This window comes from Scyliorhinus torazame, chromosome 1, assembly GCF_047496885.1.
Source record: "Scyliorhinus torazame isolate Kashiwa2021f chromosome 1, sScyTor2.1, whole genome shotgun sequence".
Classification (NCBI taxonomy): domain Eukaryota; kingdom Metazoa; phylum Chordata; class Chondrichthyes; order Carcharhiniformes; family Scyliorhinidae; genus Scyliorhinus; species Scyliorhinus torazame.
The window spans coordinates 379,564,998-379,586,919 of record NC_092707.1 but is presented as its reverse complement, the minus strand read 5'-3'; the positions used below and the strand labels follow the sequence as shown (position 1 = coordinate 379,586,919).

General features: G+C 50.6%; 1 protein-coding gene across 5 annotated transcripts in view; it reads right to left on the bottom strand.

Moving 5' to 3' along the window:
* The window catches only part of birc6 (baculoviral IAP repeat containing 6), a 371,663-nt gene that overhangs the window by 279,273 nt on the left and 70,468 nt on the right, over positions 1–21,922 (bottom strand). For all 5 annotated transcript variants that reach the window (XM_072512201.1, XM_072512210.1, XM_072512218.1 and 2 more), the window contains exons 3-9: positions 19,203–19,340; positions 18,313–18,506; positions 16,478–16,589; positions 14,668–14,750; positions 13,897–14,119; positions 5,438–5,601; positions 5,247–5,305 (exon numbers count right to left, since the gene is read on the bottom strand). In XM_072512201.1, the coding sequence (XP_072368302.1) occupies positions 5,247–5,305; positions 5,438–5,601; positions 13,897–14,119; positions 14,668–14,750; positions 16,478–16,589; positions 18,313–18,506; positions 19,203–19,340 (973 nt within the window). The remainder of the gene's footprint in view (positions 1–5,246; positions 5,306–5,437; positions 5,602–13,896; positions 14,120–14,667; positions 14,751–16,477; positions 16,590–18,312; positions 18,507–19,202; positions 19,341–21,922) is intronic.

Below are 21,922 nucleotides of genomic sequence, written 5' to 3'. Positions count from 1 at the left end.
CCTGGTCCACCCACGTCGACGCTACCAAGAAAGCACAACAACGCCTATACTTCCTCAGGAAACTAAGGAAATTCGGCATGTCCACATTAACCCTTACCAACTTTTACAGATGCACCATAGAAAGCATCCTATTGGGCTGCATCGCAGCCTGGTATGGCAACTGCTCGGCCCAGGACCGCAAGAAACTTCAGAGAGTCGTGTACACCGCCCAGTCCATCACACGAACCTGCCTCCCATCCATTGACTCCATCTACTTCCCGTCTGCCTGGGGAAAGCGGGCAGCATAATCAAAGACCCCTCCCACCCAGCTTACTCACTCTTCCAACTTCTCCCATCAGGCAGGAGATACAAAAGTCTGAGAACACACATGATTAAACACAAAAACAGTTTCTTCCCCATTGTTACCAGACTCCTAAATGACCCTCTTATGGACTGACCTCATTAACACTGCACCCTGTATGCTTCATCCGATGCCAGTGCTTATGTAGTTACATTGTATATGTTGTGTTGCCCTATTATGTATTTTCTTTTATTTCCTTTTCATGTATTTAATGATCTGTTGAGCTGCTCGCAGAAATATACTTTTCACTGTACCTCGGCACACGTGACAATAAACAAATCCAATCCAATCCAATGAGGACCAGCATCACTATTTTGAGTTGCCCGTTGAGGTGCTGGACTTTGCTAAAAGAAAAGGACTGGTGGGGCGTCGGAGAACTCTCGGACTTTGAGACAACATGTTGGCCTATATTGAGCCCTTTTTCTGGGTTTTTTCCCCTTGGTTTTGGGGGAAAATTTTGTTTTCCTGTTTTTAAATTGGTTATGCCTTCTCTTATTGTTTTGTGTCTGTTTTTGGGGGTTCTGTTTAAGAAAAGGCGGGGGGGGGGGGAAGTCGATTTTTCGTTTTTGGGTCTTTTTCTCGGTAGATGTTGGCAATGTCCCTTTTGTTTTTATTGATGTTCACTTTTGTGGGATGGAGACGTGACTGTTTGAGTTTTGGTGGGTGGTGCTTTTGTTTTTGTATTTTCTTCCTGTCGGGTGTTTGTTTGGAGATTGTTAGATGAGGGAGTTTGTTTGTATGAGTGGGGGGAGGGGAGCGAAGGAACAATAGGTGGGAGACTTCTTGGCGCCGGAGGCCACCAAGCTAGCTGGGTGAGCTAGTTCACGGAAGCACGGTGGGGGGTGTACATTTAGTTTACTAGATGGGTTAGGTTTTAGAGTAGTGTTGCTGGGGGGGGGGGGGGGGGGGGGGGGAGATGGGTTCTGCTGACGAGGGAGGGACTTCGGTGGAGGGACACGGAGGAGGTTGGGGGTGGGGGCCACCGTGGGGCGGGCCAGAGGAGGTGCGGTGCAGGGGCTGGAGGCGGGCCCAAGCAAGGGGCACTTTTCCCCCCAACTAGGCTGATCACCTGGAATGTTTGGGGCCTAAGTGGGCCGGTAAAGAGGGCACGTGTGTTTGCGCACCTGAGGGGACTGAAGGCGGACGTGGTAATGCTGCAGGAGACGTACCTTAGAGTACTGGACCAGGTCAGGTTGAGGAAAGGCTGATTAGTCAGGTTTTCCACTCGGGGCTGGATACAAAGACTAACGGGTTGCGATCTTGGTTAACAAGCGGGTGACATTTTAGGTGGGAAGAATAGTCTCGGATGTGGGAGGTCAATATATCATGGTTAGCAGCAAGCTGCAGGGGATGAAGGTAGTGCTGGTCAATGTATATGTGCCAAATTGGGATGACGGGGATTTTAGCAGCTGTTTAGAATTCAACAAAGAAGGACCAAGGGAATAATTAAGAAGGGGAAAATAAGGTACCAAAGTAAGCTTGCATGGAACATAAAAACTGACTGTAGAAACAGGGAAATGTATTACAAGGGATTAAAAAAAATGGCTGAGCAACTAAATACATACTTTGGTTCACAAATGAAGACACCAATAAGATACCAGAAATGTTGGGGAATGCAGGGTTTAGTGAGAAGGAGAAACTGAAGGTGATCAATATTAGCAGAGAAATGGTGTTGGGGAAATTGATGGGATTCAAGACTGATAAATCCCCAGGGCCTGATAATCTACATCCCAGAAAACTGAAGGAGGTGGCTCTAGAAATAGTGGGTGCATTGGGTCATCTTCCAGGATTCTATAGACTGCGAAACAGTTCCTGCAGATTGGAGGGTGGCTAATGTAACTCCATTATTTAAAAAGGGAGGTCGAGAGAAAGCAGGGAATTATAGACCAGTAAGCCTGACGTCAGTAGTGGGCAAAATTCTAGAATCCATTATCAAAGATTTTATAAAAGCAAATACTGCGGATGCTGGAATCTGAAACGAAAGATAAAATGCTGGAAAATCTCAGCAGGTCTGGCAGCATCTGTAGGGAGAGAAAAGAGCTAACGTTTCGAGTCCGATGACTCTTTGTCAAAGCTAACAGACAGAGAAAGTGGGAAATATTTATACTGTGGAGTGAGAATGAAAGATGAGTAATAGCCACAGAAACCCAGGGAAACCGGGTGCTAATGGTCACAGAAACCAAGGGGAAAGAGTGCTAATGGCAGTCCCCAGAGAGAACAAAAGATGTGAACGGCCAAACAGCAGAGAAACTAATATCAGAGGATGAACTGTAGATGTGAGGGAAGGGGGAAGCAAAGAGAAAGGTGAAGGAAAGGTGGATAAAATTTGGGGGGAAGAGATTAAATATATATTAAGAAAGAAAGAAATGGTAAAAGACAGTTAAAATAAAATGAAAACAAATGGGTCAAGGTGGGGTAGAGCTGACCATCTGAAGTTGTTCAATTCGATGTTCAGGCCGGAAGGTGCCTAACCGGAAGATGAGATGCTGTTCCTCTAGTTTGCGTTGAGCTTCACTGGAACATTGCAGCAGGCCAAGAACAGACATGTGGGCATGGGAGCACAGTCTTTTGTTAAAATGGCAAGCAACAGGAAGGTCAGGGTCCTAAATATGTGCACAGACCGAAGATGCTCAGCAAAGCGATCACCCAGTCTGTGTTTGGTCTCTCCGATATAGAGGAGACCACATTGGGAGCAGCGAATGCAGCAGACCAAATTGGAAGAGATGCAAGTGAAATGCTGCTTAACCTGGAATGAGTGTTTTGGGCCTGGGATGTTAAGCATGGAAGAGGTAAAGGGCAGGTGTTACACCTTCTGCGATTGCATGGGAAGGTGCCATGGGTGATGGGAGAGGTACTGGGTATGGTGGAGGAGTGGACTAGATTGTCTCGGAGGGAAAGGTCTCTGCGGAATGCTGACAGAGGGAGTGAAGGGAAGATGTGTTTGGTGGTGGCACCTTGCTGGAGTTGGCGAAAATGGCGGAGGATTATGCTTTGCATACAGAGGCTGGGGGAGATGAAATGTGAGAATGAGGGGGACTCTATCCCTGTTCTGGGAGGGAGTGGAGGGGGCGAGGGTAGTGGCACGGGTGATGGACCACACACTGTTGAGGGCCCTGTCCACAACTGTAGGTGGGAAATCACGGTTGAGGAAGAAGGAACACATTTTCTAAGCACCATTTTGGAAAGTGGCATCATCGGAACAAATGCGATGCAGGCGACGGAGCTGAGAGAAAGGGGAGGAGTCCTTACGGGGGGCGTCGGATGCGAAGAGCTGTAGTCCAGATAAAATCAAAGATTTTATAGCAGAACATGTAGAAAACAGTGGCAGGGTTGGCCAAAATCAGCATGGATTTATGAAAGGGAAATCATTCTTGACATATCTACTGGAATTATTTGAGGATGTAACTAGTAGAATTGATAGGACAGCACGGTGGTTAGCACTGCTGCCTACAGCCCCGAGGACCTGGGTTCAATCCCAGCCCGGATCACTGTGTGGAATTTGCACATTCACCTCATGTCTGCATGGGTTTCACCCCCACATGCCAAAGATGTGCAGGGTAGGTGGATTGGCCATGCTAAATTGCCCCTTAATTGGAAAGAAAAGAATAATTGGGTTCTCTTTTTTTTTTTTTTAAAAAAACATTTTTTTTAATTTTTTTTTTAAACTGGTTGAATTGATGAAGGGTGGCCAAGAGATGTGGTGTATTTGGACTTACAGAAGGCTTTTGACAAAGTCCCGCATAAAAGATTAGCGGGTAAAATTAAAGCACAGGGGATTGAGGGTAGTGTATTGAGACAGATAGAAAACTGGTTGGCAGACGGGAAACAGAGAGTAGGAATTCACAGGCCTTATTCAAATTGGCAGCCAGTGACTAGTGGGGTACCACAGGGATCAGTGCTAGGACCCCAGCTATTCACAATATATATTAGTGATTTAGATCAGGGAACAAAATATCATATCTCCAAATTTGCAGAAATCACCAACTTGGGTGGGAGGGTGAGCTGTGAGGAGAATGCAGAGATCCTTCAGTGAGGTTTGGACAAGTTAAGTGAGTGGGCAACCGAATGGCAGATGCAGTATAATTTGTATAAATGCGAGTTTATCCACTTTGGCAGCATAGACAAGAAGGCAGGCACTTATCTGAATGGCCATAATTTAGGAGAGGGAAATGTTCAACGAAACCAGGGTGTCCTCGTACACCAGTCACTGAAGGTAAGCATGCAGGTGGTAAAGAAGGCAAATGGTAAGCTGGCCTTCATTGCGAGAGGATTTGAGTTAAGAAGCAGGGATGTCTTGCTGCAATTATACGGGGCCTTGGTGAGGCCATGCCTGGAATATTGCGTGCACGAGCTATAGAGGGAGTGTAGCAAAGGTTTACCAGACTGATTCCTAGGATGGCAGGACTGACGTACAAGGAGAGATTAAATCGGTTAGGATTGTATTTGCTGGAGTTCAGAAAAATGAGGGGGATCTCAAAAACCTATAAAATTCTAACAGGACTGGACAGCTTGGATGCAGGAAGGATGTTCCCGATGATGGGTGTGTCCAGAACCAGGAGGCACAGTCCGGGAATAAGGGGTAGACCATTTTGGACAGAGATGAGAAGAAATTTCTTCACGCGAGTGGTGAGCCTGTGCAATTTGTTACCACAGGACGTAGTTGTGTCCAAAACATTTTATGGTTTCAAGAAGCAGTTAGATTAGCACTTAGGGTGAAGGGGATCAAAGAATATGGGGGAAAGTGGGATTAGGCTATTGAGTTGGATGATCAGCCATGATCATACTGAATGGCGGAATGGGCTTGAAGGGCCGAATGGCCTCCTCCTGCTCCTATTTTTTCTATGTTTCTATATACCAATGTTATGGAAAGTTAAGGCGTAGACGGGAGTTCCCATTTTGATCATACCTGTTGCTGAGTCTGTTCTGGAATGCTCTTCGCTATCGGAATCTTCCAGCTGATCATCGCTGTATTAAAAACAGAACAGTTCTATGAAGCATTTGCAACGCAAGCCAAAAATATGACATTTTCCAGCAGCTGGAATATGTCAACCTGAAGTAATTCAGAAAATCAAACTTTTACTACAATTAGCTCATTACCTGTCACCTTCTAATTTTGGTATATCAGAACAACTGGAAGAGTCTTCCAACCATGACAGTGTTGGCCTCCGGGTTTCGCTACTTGGCCCATGTTCTACCTCGGGTATAGATATCTGCCTCAAAATTGCTGCATCATATGGATTGACGTCAAATTTCAAATGAACCTGGATTTAAAGGAGAAAATAAAAGTTTAAAAATCTGGATGGCATTTAAGAGTCAACCACATTGCTGTAGGTCTGGAGTCACATGTAGGCCAGCAGATTTCCTTCTGTAAAGGACATTAGTGAACCAGATGACAATGGTCTCATGGCCATCATTGGACTTTGAATTCCAGATTTTTATTCAAATTTCACCATCGGTCATGGTGGGATTCAAACCTGGGTCCCCGGAGCATTACGCTGGATCTCTGGATTACTCGTCCAGTGACAGTACCACTACCTCCCCAGGCACTGCAGATGAAAGCCCCAGTCCACAACGCCACAAGAATGGTTAGAAAAAAAAGGAACGCAACCTATTATTTGAATGGGCGTAAATTGAGAGAGGTGGACACTCAGCGAGACCTTGGTATCCTAGTGCATTAGTCGCTGAAAGTAAGCATGCGGGTACAATGGGCAGTAAAGAAGGCAAATAGTATGTTGGCCTTCATAGCAAGAGAATTGAGTATAGGAACGTTTGACTGCAATTGTACAGGGCATTGGTGAGGCCACATCTATTGTGTGCAGTTTTAGCGTACTTATCTGAGGAAGGATGTTCTTACTATAGGGGAAGTACAGTGAAGGTTTAGCAGGCTGATTCCTGGGATGGCGGACTGTCATATGAGGAGAAGGCTTGGAGGGCCAAAGGGCCTATTCCTGTGCTATATTGTTCTTTGTTCTTTAGGGTTTGGGCCAGGTGATATCATGACATGTACAGGCTTGGAGGACCGAAAGGCCTGTTCCTGTGCTGTATTGTCCTTTGTTCTTTTCAGAGGCTAAATTGGTCAGGATTATATTCATTGGAGTTTAGAAGAGTGAGGGGATCTCACAGAAACTCCTGACAGAATTAGACAGGGTAGAATCAGAAAGAATGTTCCTAATAGTGGGGAGTGCAGAACTAGGAGTCAGTTTGAGGATAAGAGGTAAACCTTGAAGGACTGAGGTGAGGAGATATTTCTTCACCCAGAATGTGGTGAATCTGTGGAATTCACTACCACAGAAAGTAGTTGATGCCAAAATGTTGTGTAATTTCAAGTAGGAATTAGATATAGCTCTTGGGGCTAAAGGCATCAAGGAATATTTGGGCAGGATCAGGGTATTGAACTTGATGATCAGCCATGATCATAATGAATGGCGGAGCAAGCTCAAAGAAATAAATGGCCTCCTCCTGCTTCTATTTTCGACGCATGTTTCCAACACGGGCTCCTTGAAACAGTTCTCCCATGTTGTGGAAGCATGGAAATGTACAAGCAATGCCACAATTTCCCCAAAACAGCACGTAGCCAGTCTTGGCGAGTGATATGGGCAGGGGCCTGAGGGTAGGCTACTCCTCCTCAGTCAAAGATGATCAACAGCAACTTCAAAATGCCAAGAAAGCACCTTTTAATAAGTCTTTAACAATATAATACATACACTTCTATGGTTTGCTTTGGCATTCTTTGAAAAATGCACTGGATGACTCCTATTTCACGTCAATTGCCCAGTACAAATTGACTTTCTTTGCAAATGTATTTATTTGTCATTGGGTCACATTGGGTCAAACAACATAATTCTGCAAATGCCATTTTGTTGCTCTCCATTTCCCAATTACACCAGTTGCATCAAGTAACTAATTGAGGACAGATAGCAGCTTGATGTTTGTAGACCCAACTATGTTTTTTTAATTTTCCAATTAAAGGGCAATTTAGCGTGGCCAATCTACCTACCCTGCACTTCTTTTGGTTGTGGGGGTAAGACCCACACAGACACGGGGAGAATGTGCAAACTCCACACAGACAATGGCCCAGGGCGAAATCAAACCCAGGTCTTCAGTGCCATGAGGCAGCAGTGCTAACCGCTGCGCCACTGCACGGTCCCTAACATTTTCTTAAGTAGAATGTCATGAAACGGTAAGTAAAACAGAATTATTAAAAGACATAATGGCCAAAAACTGGGCAAACTACAGGAGCATTTGAAGATATTTCTACCTGATACAGACAGAATCAGAGAGCAAGCAATCTGAAGAACAAGCAAGGCAGAGAGAGAAACATTTATACAGCGGTATAATATTGTTGGGCGGTAAATATTGTCAGGGAGAATTTCCCGTCTCCTCTCTGAAAAATTTGGAATATTGTTGTATATCCAACCGAGATGACCTGAGGAGGGAACGGAGCGAGGGGGGGGTGGGGGGGGGGGGGGGGGAGAGAGAAAGAGAGCGCGGGGGGAGAGGAGAGCGCGGGGGGAGAGGAGAGCGCGGGGGGAGAGGAGAGCGCGGGGGGAGAGGAGAGCGCGGGGGGAGAGGAGAGCGCGGGGGGAGAGGAGAGCGCGGGGGGAGAGGAGAGCGCGGGGGGAGAGGAGAGCGCGGGGGGAGAGGAGAGCGCGGGGGGAGAGGAGAGCGCGGGGGGAGAGGAGAGCGCGGGGGGAGAGGAGAGCGCGGGGGGAGAGGAGAGCGCGGGGGGAGAGGAGAGCGCGGGGGGAGAGGAGAGCGCGGGGGGAGAGGAGAGCGCGGGGGGAGAGGAGAGCGCGGGGGGAGAGGAGAGCGCGGGGGGAGAGGAGAGCGCGGGGGGAGAGGAGAGCGCGGGGGGAGAGGAGAGCGCGGGGGGAGAGGAGAGCGCGGGGGGAGAGGAGAGCGCGGGGGGAGAGGAGAGCGCGGGGGGAGAGGAGAGCGCGGGGGGAGAGGAGAGCGCGGGGGGAGAGGAGAGCGCGGGGGGAGAGGAGAGCGCGGGGGGAGAGGAGAGCGCGGGGGGAGAGGAGAGCGCGGGGGGAGAGGAGAGCGCGGGGGGAGAGGAGAGCGCGGGGGGAGAGGAGAGCGCGGGGGGAGAGGAGAGCGCGGGGGGAGAGGAGAGCGCGGGGGGAGAGGAGAGCGCGGGGGGAGAGGAGAGCGCGGGGGGAGAGGAGAGCGCGGGGGGAGAGGAGAGCGCGGGGGGAGAGGAGAGCGCGGGGGGAGAGGAGAGCGCGGGGGGAGAGGAGAGCGCGGGGGGAGAGGAGAGCGCGGGGGGAGAGGAGAGCGCGGGGGGAGAGGAGAGCGCGGGGGGAGAGGAGAGCGCGGGGGGAGAGGAGAGCGCGGGGGGAGAGGAGAGCGCGGGGGGAGAGGAGAGCGCGGGGGGAGAGGAGAGCGCGGGGGGAGAGGAGAGCGCGGGGGGAGAGGAGAGCGCGGGGGGAGAGGAGAGCGCGGGGGGAGAGGAGAGCGCGGGGGGAGAGGAGAGCGCGGGGGGAGAGGAGAGCGCGGGGGGAGAGGAGAGCGCGGGGGGAGAGGAGAGCGCGGGGGGAGAGGAGAGCGCGGGGGGAGAGGAGAGCGCGGGGGGAGAGGAGAGCGCGGGGGGAGAGGAGAGCGCGGGGGGAGAGGAGAGCGCGGGGGGAGAGGAGAGCGCGGGGGGAGAGGAGAGCGCGGGGGGAGAGGAGAGCGCGGGGGGAGAGGAGAGCGCGGGGGGAGAGGAGAGCGCGGGGGGAGAGGAGAGCGCGGGGGGAGAGGAGAGCGCGGGGGGAGAGGAGAGCGCGGGGGGAGAGGAGAGCGCGGGGGGAGAGGAGAGCGCGGGGGGAGAGGAGAGCGCGGGGGGAGAGGAGAGCGCGGGGGGAGAGGAGAGCGCGGGGGGAGAGGAGAGCGCGGGGGGAGAGGAGAGCGCGGGGGGAGAGGAGAGCGCGGGGGGAGAGGAGAGCGCGGGGGGAGAGGAGAGCGCGGGGGGAGAGGAGAGCGCGGGGGGAGAGGAGAGCGCGGGGGGAGAGGAGAGCGCGGGGGGAGAGGAGAGCGCGGGGGGAGAGGAGAGCGCGGGGGGAGAGGAGAGCGCGGGGGGAGAGGAGAGCGCGGGGGGAGAGGAGAGCGCGGGGGGAGAGGAGAGCGCGGGGGGAGAGGAGAGCGCGGGGGGAGAGGAGAGCGCGGGGGGAGAGGAGAGCGCGGGGGGAGAGGAGAGCGCGGGGGGAGAGGAGAGCGCGGGGGGAGAGGAGAGCGCGGGGGGAGAGGAGAGCGCGGGGGGAGAGGAGAGCGCGGGGGGAGAGGAGAGCGCGGGGGGAGAGGAGAGCGCGGGGGGAGAGGAGAGCGCGGGGGGAGAGGAGAGCGCGGGGGGAGAGGAGAGCGCGGGGGGAGAGGAGAGCGCGGGGGGAGAGGAGAGCGCGGGGGGAGAGGAGAGCGCGGGGGGAGAGGAGAGCGCGGGGGGAGAGGAGAGCGCGGGGGGAGAGGAGAGCGCGGGGGGAGAGGAGAGCGCGGGGGGAGAGGAGAGCGCGGGGGGAGAGGAGAGCGCGGGGGGAGAGGAGAGCGCGGGGGGAGAGGAGAGCGCGGGGGGAGAGGAGAGCGCGGGGGGAGAGGAGAGCGCGGGGGGAGAGGAGAGCGCGGGGGGAGAGGAGAGCGCGGGGGGAGAGGAGAGCGCGGGGGGAGAGGAGAGCGCGGGGGGAGAGGAGAGCGCGGGGGGAGAGGAGAGCGCGGGGGGAGAGGAGAGCGCGGGGGGAGAGGAGAGCGCGGGGGGAGAGGAGAGCGCGGGGGGAGAGGAGAGCGCGGGGGGAGAGGAGAGCGCGGGGGGGAGAGGAGAGCGCGGGGGGAGAGGAGAGCGCGGGGGGGGAGAGAAGAGCGCGGGGGGAGAGGAGAGCGCGGGGGGAGAGGAGAGCGCGGGGGGAGAGGAGAGCGCGGGGGGAGAGGAGAGCGCGGGGGGAGAGGAGAGCGCGGGGGGAGAGGAGAGCGCGGGGGGAGAGGAGAGCGCGGGGGGAGAGGAGAGCGCGGGGGAGAAGAGAGCGCGGGGGGAGAAGAGAGCGCGGGGGGAGAAGAGAGCGCGGGGGGAGAAGAGAGCGCGGGGGGAGAAGAGAGCGCGGGGGGAGAAGAGAGCGCGGGGGGAGAAGAGAGCGCGGGGGGAGAAGAGAGCGCGGGGGGAGAAGAGAGCGCGGGGGGAGAAGAGAGCGCGGGGGGAGAAGAGAGCGCGGGGGGAGAAGAGAGCGCGGGGGGAGAAGAGAGCGCGGGGGGAGAAGAGAGCGCGGGGGGAGAAGAGAGCGCGGGGGGAGAAGAGAGCGCGGGGGGAGAAGAGAGCGCGGGGGGAGAAGAGAGCGCGGGGGGAGAAGAGAGCGCGGGGGGAGAAGAGAGCGCGGGGGGAGAAGAGAGCGCGGGGGGAGAAGAGAGCGCGGGGGGAGAAGAGAGCGCGGGGGGAGAAGAGAGCGCGGGGGGAGAAGAGAGCGCGGGGGGAGAAGAGAGCGCGGGGGGAGAAGAGAGCGCGGGGGGAGAAGAGAGCGCGGGGGGAGAAGAGAGCGCGGGGGGAGAAGAGAGCGCGGGGGGAGAAGAGAGCGCGGGGGGAGAAGAGAGCGCGGGGGGAGAAGAGAGCGCGGGGGGAGAAGAGAGCGCGGGGGGAGAAGAGAGCGCGGGGGGAGAAGAGAGCGCGGGGGGAGAAGAGAGCGCGGGGGGAGAAGAGAGCGCGGGGGGAGAAGAGAGCGCGGGGGGAGAAGAGAGCGCGGGGGGAGAAGAGAGCGCGGGGGGAGAAGAGAGCGCGGGGGGAGAAGAGAGCGCGGGGGGAGAAGAGAGCGCGGGGGGAGAAGAGAGCGCGGGGGGAGAAGAGAGCGCGGGGGGAGAAGAGAGCGCGGGGGGAGAAGAGAGCGCGGGGGGAGAAGAGAGCGCGGGGGGAGAAGAGAGCGCGGGGGGAGAAGAGAGCGCGGGGGGAGAAGAGAGCGCGGGGGGAGAAGAGAGCGCGGGGGGAGAAGAGACGCGGGGGGAGAAGAGAGCGCGGGGGGAGAAGAGAGCGCGGGGGGAGAAGAGAGCGCGGGGGGAGAAAGAGAGCGCGGGGGGAGAAGAGAGCGCGGGGGGAGAAGAGAGCGCGGGGGGAGAAGAGAGCGCGGGGGGAGAAGAGAGCGCGGGGGGAGAAGAGAGCGCGGGGGGAGAAGAGAGCGCGGGGGGAGAAGAGAGCGCGGGGGGAGAAGAGAGCGCGGGGGGAGAAGAGAGCGCGGGGGGAGAAGAGAGCGCGGGGGGAGAAGAGAGCGCGGGGGGAGAAGAGAGCGCGGGGGGGGAAGAGAGCGCGGGGGGGGAAGAGAGCGAGGGGGGGGAAGAGAGCGAGGGGGGGGAAGAGAGCGAGGGGGGGGAAGAGAGCGAGGGGGGGGAAGAGAGCGAGGGGGGGGAAGAGAGCGAGGGGGGGGAAGAGAGCGAGGGGGGGAAGAGAGCGAGGGGGGGAAGAGAGCGAGGGGGGGAAGAGAGCGAGGGGGGGAAGAGAGCGAGGGGGGGAAGAGAGCGAGGGGGGGGAAGAGAGCGAGGGGGGGGAAGAGAGCGAGGGGGGGGAAGAGAGCGAGGGGGGGGAAGAGAGCGAGGGGGGGGAAGAGAGCGAGGGGGGGGAAGAGAGCGAGGGGGGGGAAGAGAGCGAGGGGGGGGAAGAGAGCGAGGGGGGGGAAGAGAGCGAGGGGGGGGAAGAGAGCGAGGGGGGGGAAGAGAGCGAGGGGGGGGAAGAGAGAGAGGGGGGGGGAAGAGAGCGAGGGGGGGGGAAGAGAGCGAGGGGGGGGGAAGAGAGCGAGGGGGGGAAGAGAGCGAGGGGGGGAAGAGAGCGAGGGGGGGAAAGAGAGCGAGGGGGGGAAGAGAGCGAGGGGGGGGAAGAGAGCGAGGGGGGGGAAGAGAGAGAGGGGGAAGAGAGAGAGAGGGGGAAGAGAGAGAGAGGGGGAAGAGAGAGAGAGGGGGAAGAGAGAGAGGGGGGGAAGAGAGAGAGAGGGGGAAGAGAGAGAGAGGGGGAAGAGAGAGGGGGAAGAGAGAGAGGGGGGGAAGAGAGAGGGGGGGAAGAGAGAGGGGGGGAAGAGAGAGGGGGGGAAGAGAGAGGGGGGGAAGAGAGAGGGGGGGAAGAGAGAGGGGGGGAAGAGAGAGGGGGAAGAGAGAGGGGGGAAGAGAGAGGGGGGAAGAGAGAGGGGGGGAAGAGAGAGGGGGGGAAGAGAGAGGGGGGGAAGAGAGAGGGGGAAGAGAGAGGGGGGAAGAGAGAGGGGGGAAGAGAGAGGGGGGAAGAGAGAGGGGGGAAGAGAGAGGGGGGAAGAGAGAGGGGGGAAGACAGAGGGGGAAGAGAGAGGGGGGAAGAGAGAGGGGGGGAAGAGAGAGGGGGAAGAGAGAGGGGGAAGAGAGAGGGGGAAGAGAGAGAGAGGGAAGAGAGAGAGAGGGGGGGAAGAGAGAGAGAGGGGGGGAAGAGAGAGAGAGGGGGAAGAGAGAGAGAGGGGGAAGAGAGAGAGAGGGGGAAGAGAGAGAGAGGGGGAAGAGAGAGAGAGGGGGAAGAGAGAGAGAGGGGGAAGAGAGAGGGGGGGAAGAGGGGAGAGAGGGGGAGAGGGGAGAGAGAGAGAGGGGGGGGAAGAGAGAGCGAGAGAGAGGGTAGAAGAGAGAGAGAGAGCGAGAGAGAGAGAGAGATAGAGAGGGGAAGAGAGGGGGAGAGGGGGGGGGAAGAGAGAGGGAGAGGAAGAGAGAGGGGGGGAAAGAGAGAGGGAGAGGGGGGGGGAAAGAGAGAGAGGGGGAGACAGGAGGGAAAAGAGAGAAATTAGATTGATAAATTCTGCATATGAATTACTGAACGCTTCTTTGTCAGTCTTTCAGGGTTGAGGATGATTTGCTTCCACTCAGCGGGGTTGGGTTCTGCAATGACCAAATAGACCAATCTTGGTGCCGCTGACTCTGCCACAGGTGTGACTGGTGGTGATAGATGAGGCGGGTGGGTAGGCGCTCTGAATTCTGCATACTCTTTCCGCTGCTCACACTTGACCTCCGTGTGCTCCACGGTGGTGCTTGAGGTGGGTTGGCACCTTCTCGTATGCTTTTTCTCCAGTTTGTGCATTCGAGGGCAAACGATTCCCACGTGTCGATGGGAATGTTGCTTTCATTTAGGAAGGCTTTCAGAGTGTCTTTGTAGCATTTCCTCTATCCTCCTCGTGATCGTTTGCTATTGCAGAGCACAAGAATAGAGCACTGGTTTAGGGAGTCTTGTGTCGGGCATGCGGACACTGCAGTAGAAACTGATGTGGGTTAAGAATGAGAAGACAAAAAAGGAAAGCATGCATCTCCAGCAAAAAGAAAATGGAACTTCGTGAACTGCAATCCACTTTAGCCATGACCTCGAAGAATTCCCAGAGATGAATGCTCAAGGACAGATTTCACAAACAGGAACAGTACACCACGCAGTATAAATGTTGTGCATGAAAACTAATCCCCTGTGCTAGGTTTTCATCTCGATATCATCAATCACTTATACACACCTTTTTCAACAACCGGTTTCATTTTACAAGCCAGCTTGAGAAGTCCTTCAGAAGGAGGATACATGCAGTGATAATTAAAAATCAGACATTCACCAAGTAAAATAATTGTGATACCTTCATCATTTTAGATACATCCCATATACAGATCTTTCCACGCCTTGTTGATGCAGCCAAGAAATGGGGACAACTTCCAAAGCCAATACATGCTATTCGATCAGGGACATCTACACTGGGAAATTGTGCTGGACTTGTTGCCAATGTTATTGATAGCGGCACATTTTGCGTGTGTTCACCTTTCACAAATGGACAGTTAGGAGAATGCCGTTCGTGTTCCGACCTATGTTGTATAAAAATATATTCAAAATTGTCAAGACTACAAACATGGTAGGCAAAGCCTTCATAATCTCACAATCACTTTTTTGAACTTGACTGAACTGCTGCAAAGTCGAAGGCTCGATAAAAGCATTCTATTTATTAATATTGCAGCAGTATTGTCGCCTGCCTGAAAATCTTGAGGTTAGTGACGGAAATTCTGCAACAGACAGTTTTTAATGTGCAGTGTTAGTGTAGATTTGAGATGTAAATCTATTTTCTTTTGTTTTATGCAAGTTAAAAGTTCCAACCATTACAGAGAGGATATGCATTTTTCTTTTAGAAAGGGGCAAATGCCAATAGCAAAGAAAATGTCCATAAAATAGCTGCAAAAGCCTACATGTTTGGTCATCGATAACTTAATTATGCCATCATGTTGTTGTAAAATTAAAAGCACAGAACAAATTTAAATCAGTTACTGGTTTCTGCCTATCTTTCTTCCACAATAGATTGTGTAGGTGCCATTACAGGGGCATCAACTTCAACCTTGTTGATTAGAAAGAGCTTACTTACCAAGGTTCATCGGTGGGCTCCCAGCACACGAGGCAAACACTACATGTAAAACACATGGCCCGGTCATCCCCCGAGGAAGCTGGCTGAATAAAAAAACAAAGCAAAAATTCAGTCAGCTTATTTGATAATGTTTGCTTCAATTTTCGAAAGCTTGAGACAAAGTTAAAGAATGTTTTACAAGTGCGCTGGATTGTACTTGGGAGCAGGAGCTCAAATCAATGGTGAAAAGACACAGAATACACAAAGATGACTGATGAAGGTAGGGCAGTGGATCTCGTCTACATGGACTTCAGTAAGGCCTTTCACAAGGTACCTCATGGCAGACTGGGTACAGAAGATGAAGTCACATGGGATCAGATGTGAGCTGGCAAGATGGATACACTTGGCTCAGTCATAGAAGACAGAGGGTAGCAGTAGAAGGGAGCTTTTCTGAATGGAGGGTTGTGACTCACGGTGCTCCGCAGGGATCAGTGCTGGGATCTTTGCTGCTTGTAGTATATACAAGTGGTTTGGAGGAAAATGTAACTGGTCTGATTAGTGAGTTTGCGGACGACACAAAGGTTGGTGAAATTGTGGATAGCATTTTGGAAGGTCTAATGCAGGTAGGGAATGTACAGTGAATGGCAGAACCCTCAAGAGTATTGAAAGTCAAAGAGATCTAGGAGTACAGGTCCACAGGTCATTGAAAGGGGCAACGCAGGTGGAGAAGGCATTAGCTATGAGGAGAGGTTGGATAAACTCGGTTTGTCCTCACTGGAACGACGGAGGTTGCAGGCGGCGTGATAGAAGTCTGCAAAATTATGAGGAGCATGGACTGAGTGGACAGTCAGAAGCTTTTTCCCAGGGTGGAAGAGTCAATTACTAGGGGACATAGGTTTAAGATGCGAGGGCAAGGTTTAGAGGAGATGGACATGGCGGGGGGAAAAGTTTGGAGGAGATGTGAGAGAGATGGACATGGCGGGAGGAAAAGTTTGGAGGAGATGTGAGAGGGAAAGTTCGTTTTTTTTTTTTTACAGAGAGTAATGGGTGCCTGGAACTCGCTGCCAAAAGAGGTGGTGGAAGGTACGATAGTGACATTTCAAGGGGCGTCTTGACAAATACATGAATAGGATCGGAATAGAGGGAAACGGACCCCGGAAACGTAGAAGCTTTTAGGTTAGATTGGCAGCATGGTTGACGTAGGATTGTAGGGTCGAAGGACCTTCCTGTGCTGCATGTTTCTTTGTCCTAACTATTTAAAAAATAAATTTAGAGTGTCCAATTTGTTATTTTCCCCCAAATAAGGGGCAATTTAGTGTGGCCAATTCACCTACCACATACATCTTTGGGTTGTGGGGGTGAGACCCACGCAGACACGGAGAGATGGTGCAAGCTCCATACAGACAGGGACCTGGGCCGGGATCGAACCCAGGACCGCAGCGTCATGAGGCAACGGTGCTAACCACTGCACCACCGTGCTGCCCTTGTTCTAATCATTTAACTCAGCACAAACCAGAGATGGATCAACGGCAAAATCAACTTTTATTCACAATCCAATGTTGAAATACAATGAGTGTCACCATGTTAGTTAGGCTTCTCCTTCACCTGAACTCGCCAATCCCCTCTCATGGAATTATGTTAAACAATACCTCAAAAAAGGCTGACAACAGGAAACAGTCAAAGTTAATTGTTTTCTACATTATACTTTACTTCTCCCAAATCCCAGAGTGTATATTTATACAACTTTAATTTCACGAGAATTCAATGGATAATAAAAACAACAAAAGCTGGTTAACTTTACAATGCTAGGAATGACTAATTGCCAACTTACTTGGTGATAGAATCCTGCTTGTGCCATAGGATCAGGCTGAGCCCATCTGTAGCCTACATGTGGCCAAGAGGTGAAGGTTTCTCGTCTGTTGGCCTCACTATACATTAGTGACCTAAATAGAAAGCTGGAATTGTTTATACTGCAAAGTCTTACGGGTAACATGCACTTTGCTTGACTTGCTTTAATGTCAATTTATGACAGACACAAACCTTTGTGACAGGTTGGAGTTGAAGGCACATGGGAAGAAGGGATCCAAGACTTGTAATACACAAGGCCACACCCACCAAGTAGCTTTCACACTCAGGAACAAATATTTCACAAATTGGTTTAGTCAGAATGGCTATCTGTAGGATTCCTTAGGGAGACAGGTATGTTTTTCCAATTCCAGTTTCATCTGAAGAATCCCACAGATGTGGGAAGGAGGATTTAAAAAGGGAAAGTGATGTGTAGGGGAGGGTGGAAGAGAAAGATCAAGAGGAGAGGGAACTCATTTACTTTCTCCCACAATGATTACTCTTTCTACTCAAGTTTCTATATTAGTGTGTTGCTACAGTACGCACATCATTCTATGTACATTGTTTTCATCGTTCAACTGAATGAACATACAGAACAGATCCAATTAAGTAGGCAGTAATAAATAATGGAACAAAGACACCATATTTGGATCTGGTTATAATCCTATGGCGAATATGATTGCACCAACTAACATTTTGGACATGGCAAAAAGGCCAAAACAACTTGAGCAGGAAAAGGAGCTGAACATGAAAGCCAGCAAACAAAATGAGTTGATACTTAAACACTTTATTTGCAACACAAATCCTTGCCAAGCACTAGTAACTGCACAAATAATTTGAAATGCCTGTGTATAATGGCACTTTATAAATAGTATGTAGTCTGCAGCACTTGGGTCTGAATGGATAATTTCATCTCGGTCCTTTGTGTCTGAGATAAAAGATGAAGTCAGTAGAGTTTTTAATCCACATTTAAAAAGCCAGGTCTTTACGAGATTAGTAAGGATACTCACTGAGGGGTTCTATACGTTTACTGGTGAATTAACCCACTGTGCTTCCACTATGTTGATATATGAATCCAAATTTCCATACTCAATGCAATCAAGACATTAAAGAGCTCCAAAGGTGATCATCAATCGTGTTTTTAACAAAAGAAAATCAGAAGCCAATCCCAAATCTAGTTGCACTGCTTTTTGAGGGAAGGAGTGCAACAACGACAAAGTAATTACTTCAATACTCAATCTACCAAAGGACGATGTGACAAAATGACAAAACTATTAATAGGCGTTTCATTAAAAGCAGATCAGTTGATCAATCATGTCTCAGCCCCTCCTAACCCTCCCTTAAGTTAAAAGAGTCACCATACCTTTTTCCTCGGATGGTGATGTCTAGCACGAGGGGACATAGCTTTAAATTGAGGGGAGATAGATATAAGACAGATGTCAGAGGTAGGTTCTTTACTCAGAGAGTAGTAAGGGTGTGGAATGCCCTGCCTGCAACAGTAGTGGACTCGCCAACACTAAGGGCATTCAAATGGTCATTGGATAGACATATGGACGATAAGGGAATAGTGTAGATGGGCTTTAGAGTGGTTTCACAGGTCGGCGCAACATCGAGGGCTGAAGGGCCTGTACTGCACTGTTATGTTCTATGTTCTATAGAGATAATTTATTAAGGAGCTAAGCATTAACTCCAACTGTTCAATAGTTGGCTAACTGGTTAGCCAACATAGCATTTCATTAGGCTTTATGCTAAACTGAAATGGAATGACAGCAAATTTAACATTGTAACTTAAAGTTTTATTCTAAGAATACTCTCACATACCTGTCCACTGAGCGGCCAGGGCCCACGCCAAGTTCAGGTCGAGCACTTGGCAAGAGGTAGGATAGCCTATCCATTACAGATGAGGCTACGGACAGGGCAGAAATATTATGATTGGTCTTTTTCAACTCATTTACAATGGCATTAGAAACTGACTTCAGGACATGATGAGGAAGATGAAAAGTGACTGTTGCCCACTGCAAAAAAAGAGACATGTATTATTGCAAACCCAGGAAAATAAAAAGATACATAGCATGTGGCACAGAAACCAAGATTTATTGAAATCTACACACTGAGTCCACTCTCTACCAAAGTTCCTGACCTTGCCCAGGTTGCTTTTCAGGAGGCCAGGGGCTGGGTGGGGAGAGAAGAGTGACAACAGGAGTGGGCAGATGGTCTCAGGCTAGCTGTCTTAACAAAGGAGAACCAGTTAGGCATGCCAATTTGGGGCTTGACCAAATCACTGTGGGAGGAAGGAATGCAGCAGCTCAAGTCCCAGCATTACATCTTTGTCAAGTCAACTATAAGTCAACAATAAACGTAGTCTTGCTTTATCGCGCACATTGCAAGGAAAGCAGGAATAGTAATAGGTACAATGTCTGAATAGCATTGCTGGTCCCCCCAATGTTAGTGCAGGAGCTGCAATAGGATAGTGTTATTGTTATACAGGGCAGTTGTTTATTAAGCTTTTCAATACTTTGACCAAATTGCTTGGGACACATCATTTCCTGCATCATAGGACCTTCAACTTTACTGGCTAGACTGCGTCCACACAATGTCATTAAATTCTCACAACTGGTTGAAGGAACTGCTCAGGAGTTATCTCCATCTACAGAGCAGAGTTTTCGTGTGCAATGTCATCCTTTAATAAATTCACTTCAGTTTCTACTAACCTTTGCAACTTTGTGGTTTGCTGCTGTCTCGTGTGATGTATTTTGCAGCCCATCTTTCAATTGAGAGATAAACTGATCGTATCCTTCTATATACGATACCTCCACCTTCTCCATACAAGCAGAGAGCAATTGCTGGGCCTGTAGATGAAAAGGACAAGAGTACACACATAAGCAATCAACTTTAGTTTTGCGAACAAAAAAGACTTATGCAGATCACAGGAAAAATAAATACTGAATTTCATATTGAAATAAGCAGCTAGATAAAGTACCCATACACTGCAGATATACCAATGACATGTCAACATAGAATCATAGAGTACAGAAGAGGCCCTTCGGCCCATCGAGTCTGCACCAACAAAACCACAGTAAATCTATACGATTCCCACTTTCTAGCACTTGATCCATAGCCTTTGAATGTTATGACATTTCTAGTGCTCATCCATGTACTTTTTTTTTTTTTTTTTTTTTTTTATAAAAGGTTGGAGATTTCTGCCTCTACTATGCTCCCAGGTAGTGCATTCCAGACTTCTACCACCCTCTAGGTGACAACTATTTCCTTACACAACTATTTCCTTAAATCCCCTCTAAACTGCCTGTCCCTCACCTTAAAGTTATGCCCCCTCGTTATTGACCTTTCAAGGGGAACAGCTGCTTCCTATTCATCCTGTCCATACCCTCAATCTTATCCACCTCAATCAGGTCCTCCCTCAGATTTTTATGCTCTAAAGAAAACAACCCGAGCCTATCCAGCCTCTCTTCATACATGTCCTGTAACAATAGTCCTAAAGGCAGCAGTCTGCAAATTGTTCGTTACCATGTCAACAGTAAACAAAACATTCCTTTATTTTTTTTTAAAAACCCATGTAATTTCTTGCCAGAGACAGCATATTCCCTTCTTTAATTTGTATATTTATATAGCATCTTTAATGCAATGAATCATCCTCAAGCACTCCACACAAACAATAGAAATAAAATGACACCAAGTCATAGAAGAAAATATTAAGTCAAGCTAAAAAAACTTTGTCAAAGAGATAGGTTTTAGGGCGGCACAACGGCACAGTGGTTAGCACTGCTGCCTACAGCACGAAGGACCCGGGTTCGATCCCAGCCCTGGGTCACTGTCTGTGTGGAGTTTGTACATTCTCTCCGTGTCTGCGTGGGTCTCACCCCACAACCCAAAGATGTGTAGGTTAGGTGGATTGGCTACACTAAATTACCCCTCAATTAAAAAAAAAAGAATAATTGGGTACTCTAAATTTATTTATTTTTAAAAGAGGTAGGTTTTAATAAGGGGGAAAGTAAATAGCATAATAGTTAGTACTGTTGCTTCACAGCGCCAGGGACCCAGGTTCAATTCCCATATTGGGTCACTGTCTGTGTGGAGTCTGCACGTTCTTCCTGTGTCTGCGTGGGTCTCCTCCGGGTGCTCCAGTTTCCTCCCACAAGTCCCGAAAGACGTGCTTATTCGGTGAAGAGGATATTCTGAATTCCTCCTCAGTGTACCCGAACAGGTGCCGGAGTGTGGCGACTAGGGGATTTTCACAGTAACTTCAGTGTTAATGTAAGCCTACTTGTGACACTAATAAAGATTGTAAAGTAGAGAAGTGGAGAGAGGGAATTCCAGAGCTTAGGGGCCTTGGCAACTGAATGCACAGCCACCAATAATAGGGTAACTAAAATCAGGGAATGCTCAAAAGGCCAGAATTAGATATGCACAGGTATTTGAGAGTTTGGGGCTGGCAGAGATAGAAGGGGTGAAGAGCAATATGGGATTTCAAACGTTTAACAGTTTTTCTCCCTGCAAATGCTATGAGACCGGCTGAAGTTTTCCAGCATTGCTCCAACAACTGCGGTATTTTATTTTTATTTAAGGTTTAATCTTAGACTGTTGAATGGAGAAGAGGGGGATGGAGTCACTAGCTAAAGAATGGAATTTGGTGGGGGTGGCAGAAACAAAAGCTTCAGTCTTCTTAACACTTAGCTGGATGAAATTGCAGCTTGGATAGGTTGGATAAGCAGTCCAATTAGTTAGCAACACCAAAGGAGTCAAAAGAGCCAGTGGTGAGGTAGAGCTCAGAGGGGCGAGCGTAAATGTAAAAATGGGTTTCAGATGATGCTGCAGATGGGCAGTAAGTATGTAGATGAGAAATAAGAGGACAGCAAGGATAGATTCCACCATGTGGGAACAGAAGCTACCCCAGAGTGCGGTGGATGTTGGGGACAGTGAGTAAATTTGAGGAGTTGGACAGATTTTTATTTGGTATGGAGTTGAAGGGTTATGGAGAATGGACAGGACGGTGGAGTTAAGGCCAGGATGAGATCAGCCATGAACGAATGGTGGAGCAGACTTGATGGGCCAAATGACCTAATTCTGCTCCTATATCTTATGAACTTATGCAGTAACAATTCATTCAAGAACCCATTATTCATTCAGCTGACAGTGTTTAAAGATTTCACTCATAACTTTCCTAGTGTGATTTTAATATTTTCAAATCAATTCAGGTCACTTCCATTCTCATAATCTTGCCCTCAACGCCACACCAATCCCACTGAACATATAGTACGGCAGTACTCCCCACAGTATAAGGAAATTCACTGTTGTTAGCACTTAGTGAATAAGATTGGTTAGAAAAATACATTCCTGCACAGTTGAGAGAAAGCGGAAAGAATTTGCTTTCAAATAACACCTTTCCTGACCTCAGGGGACCCCAAGGCACTTC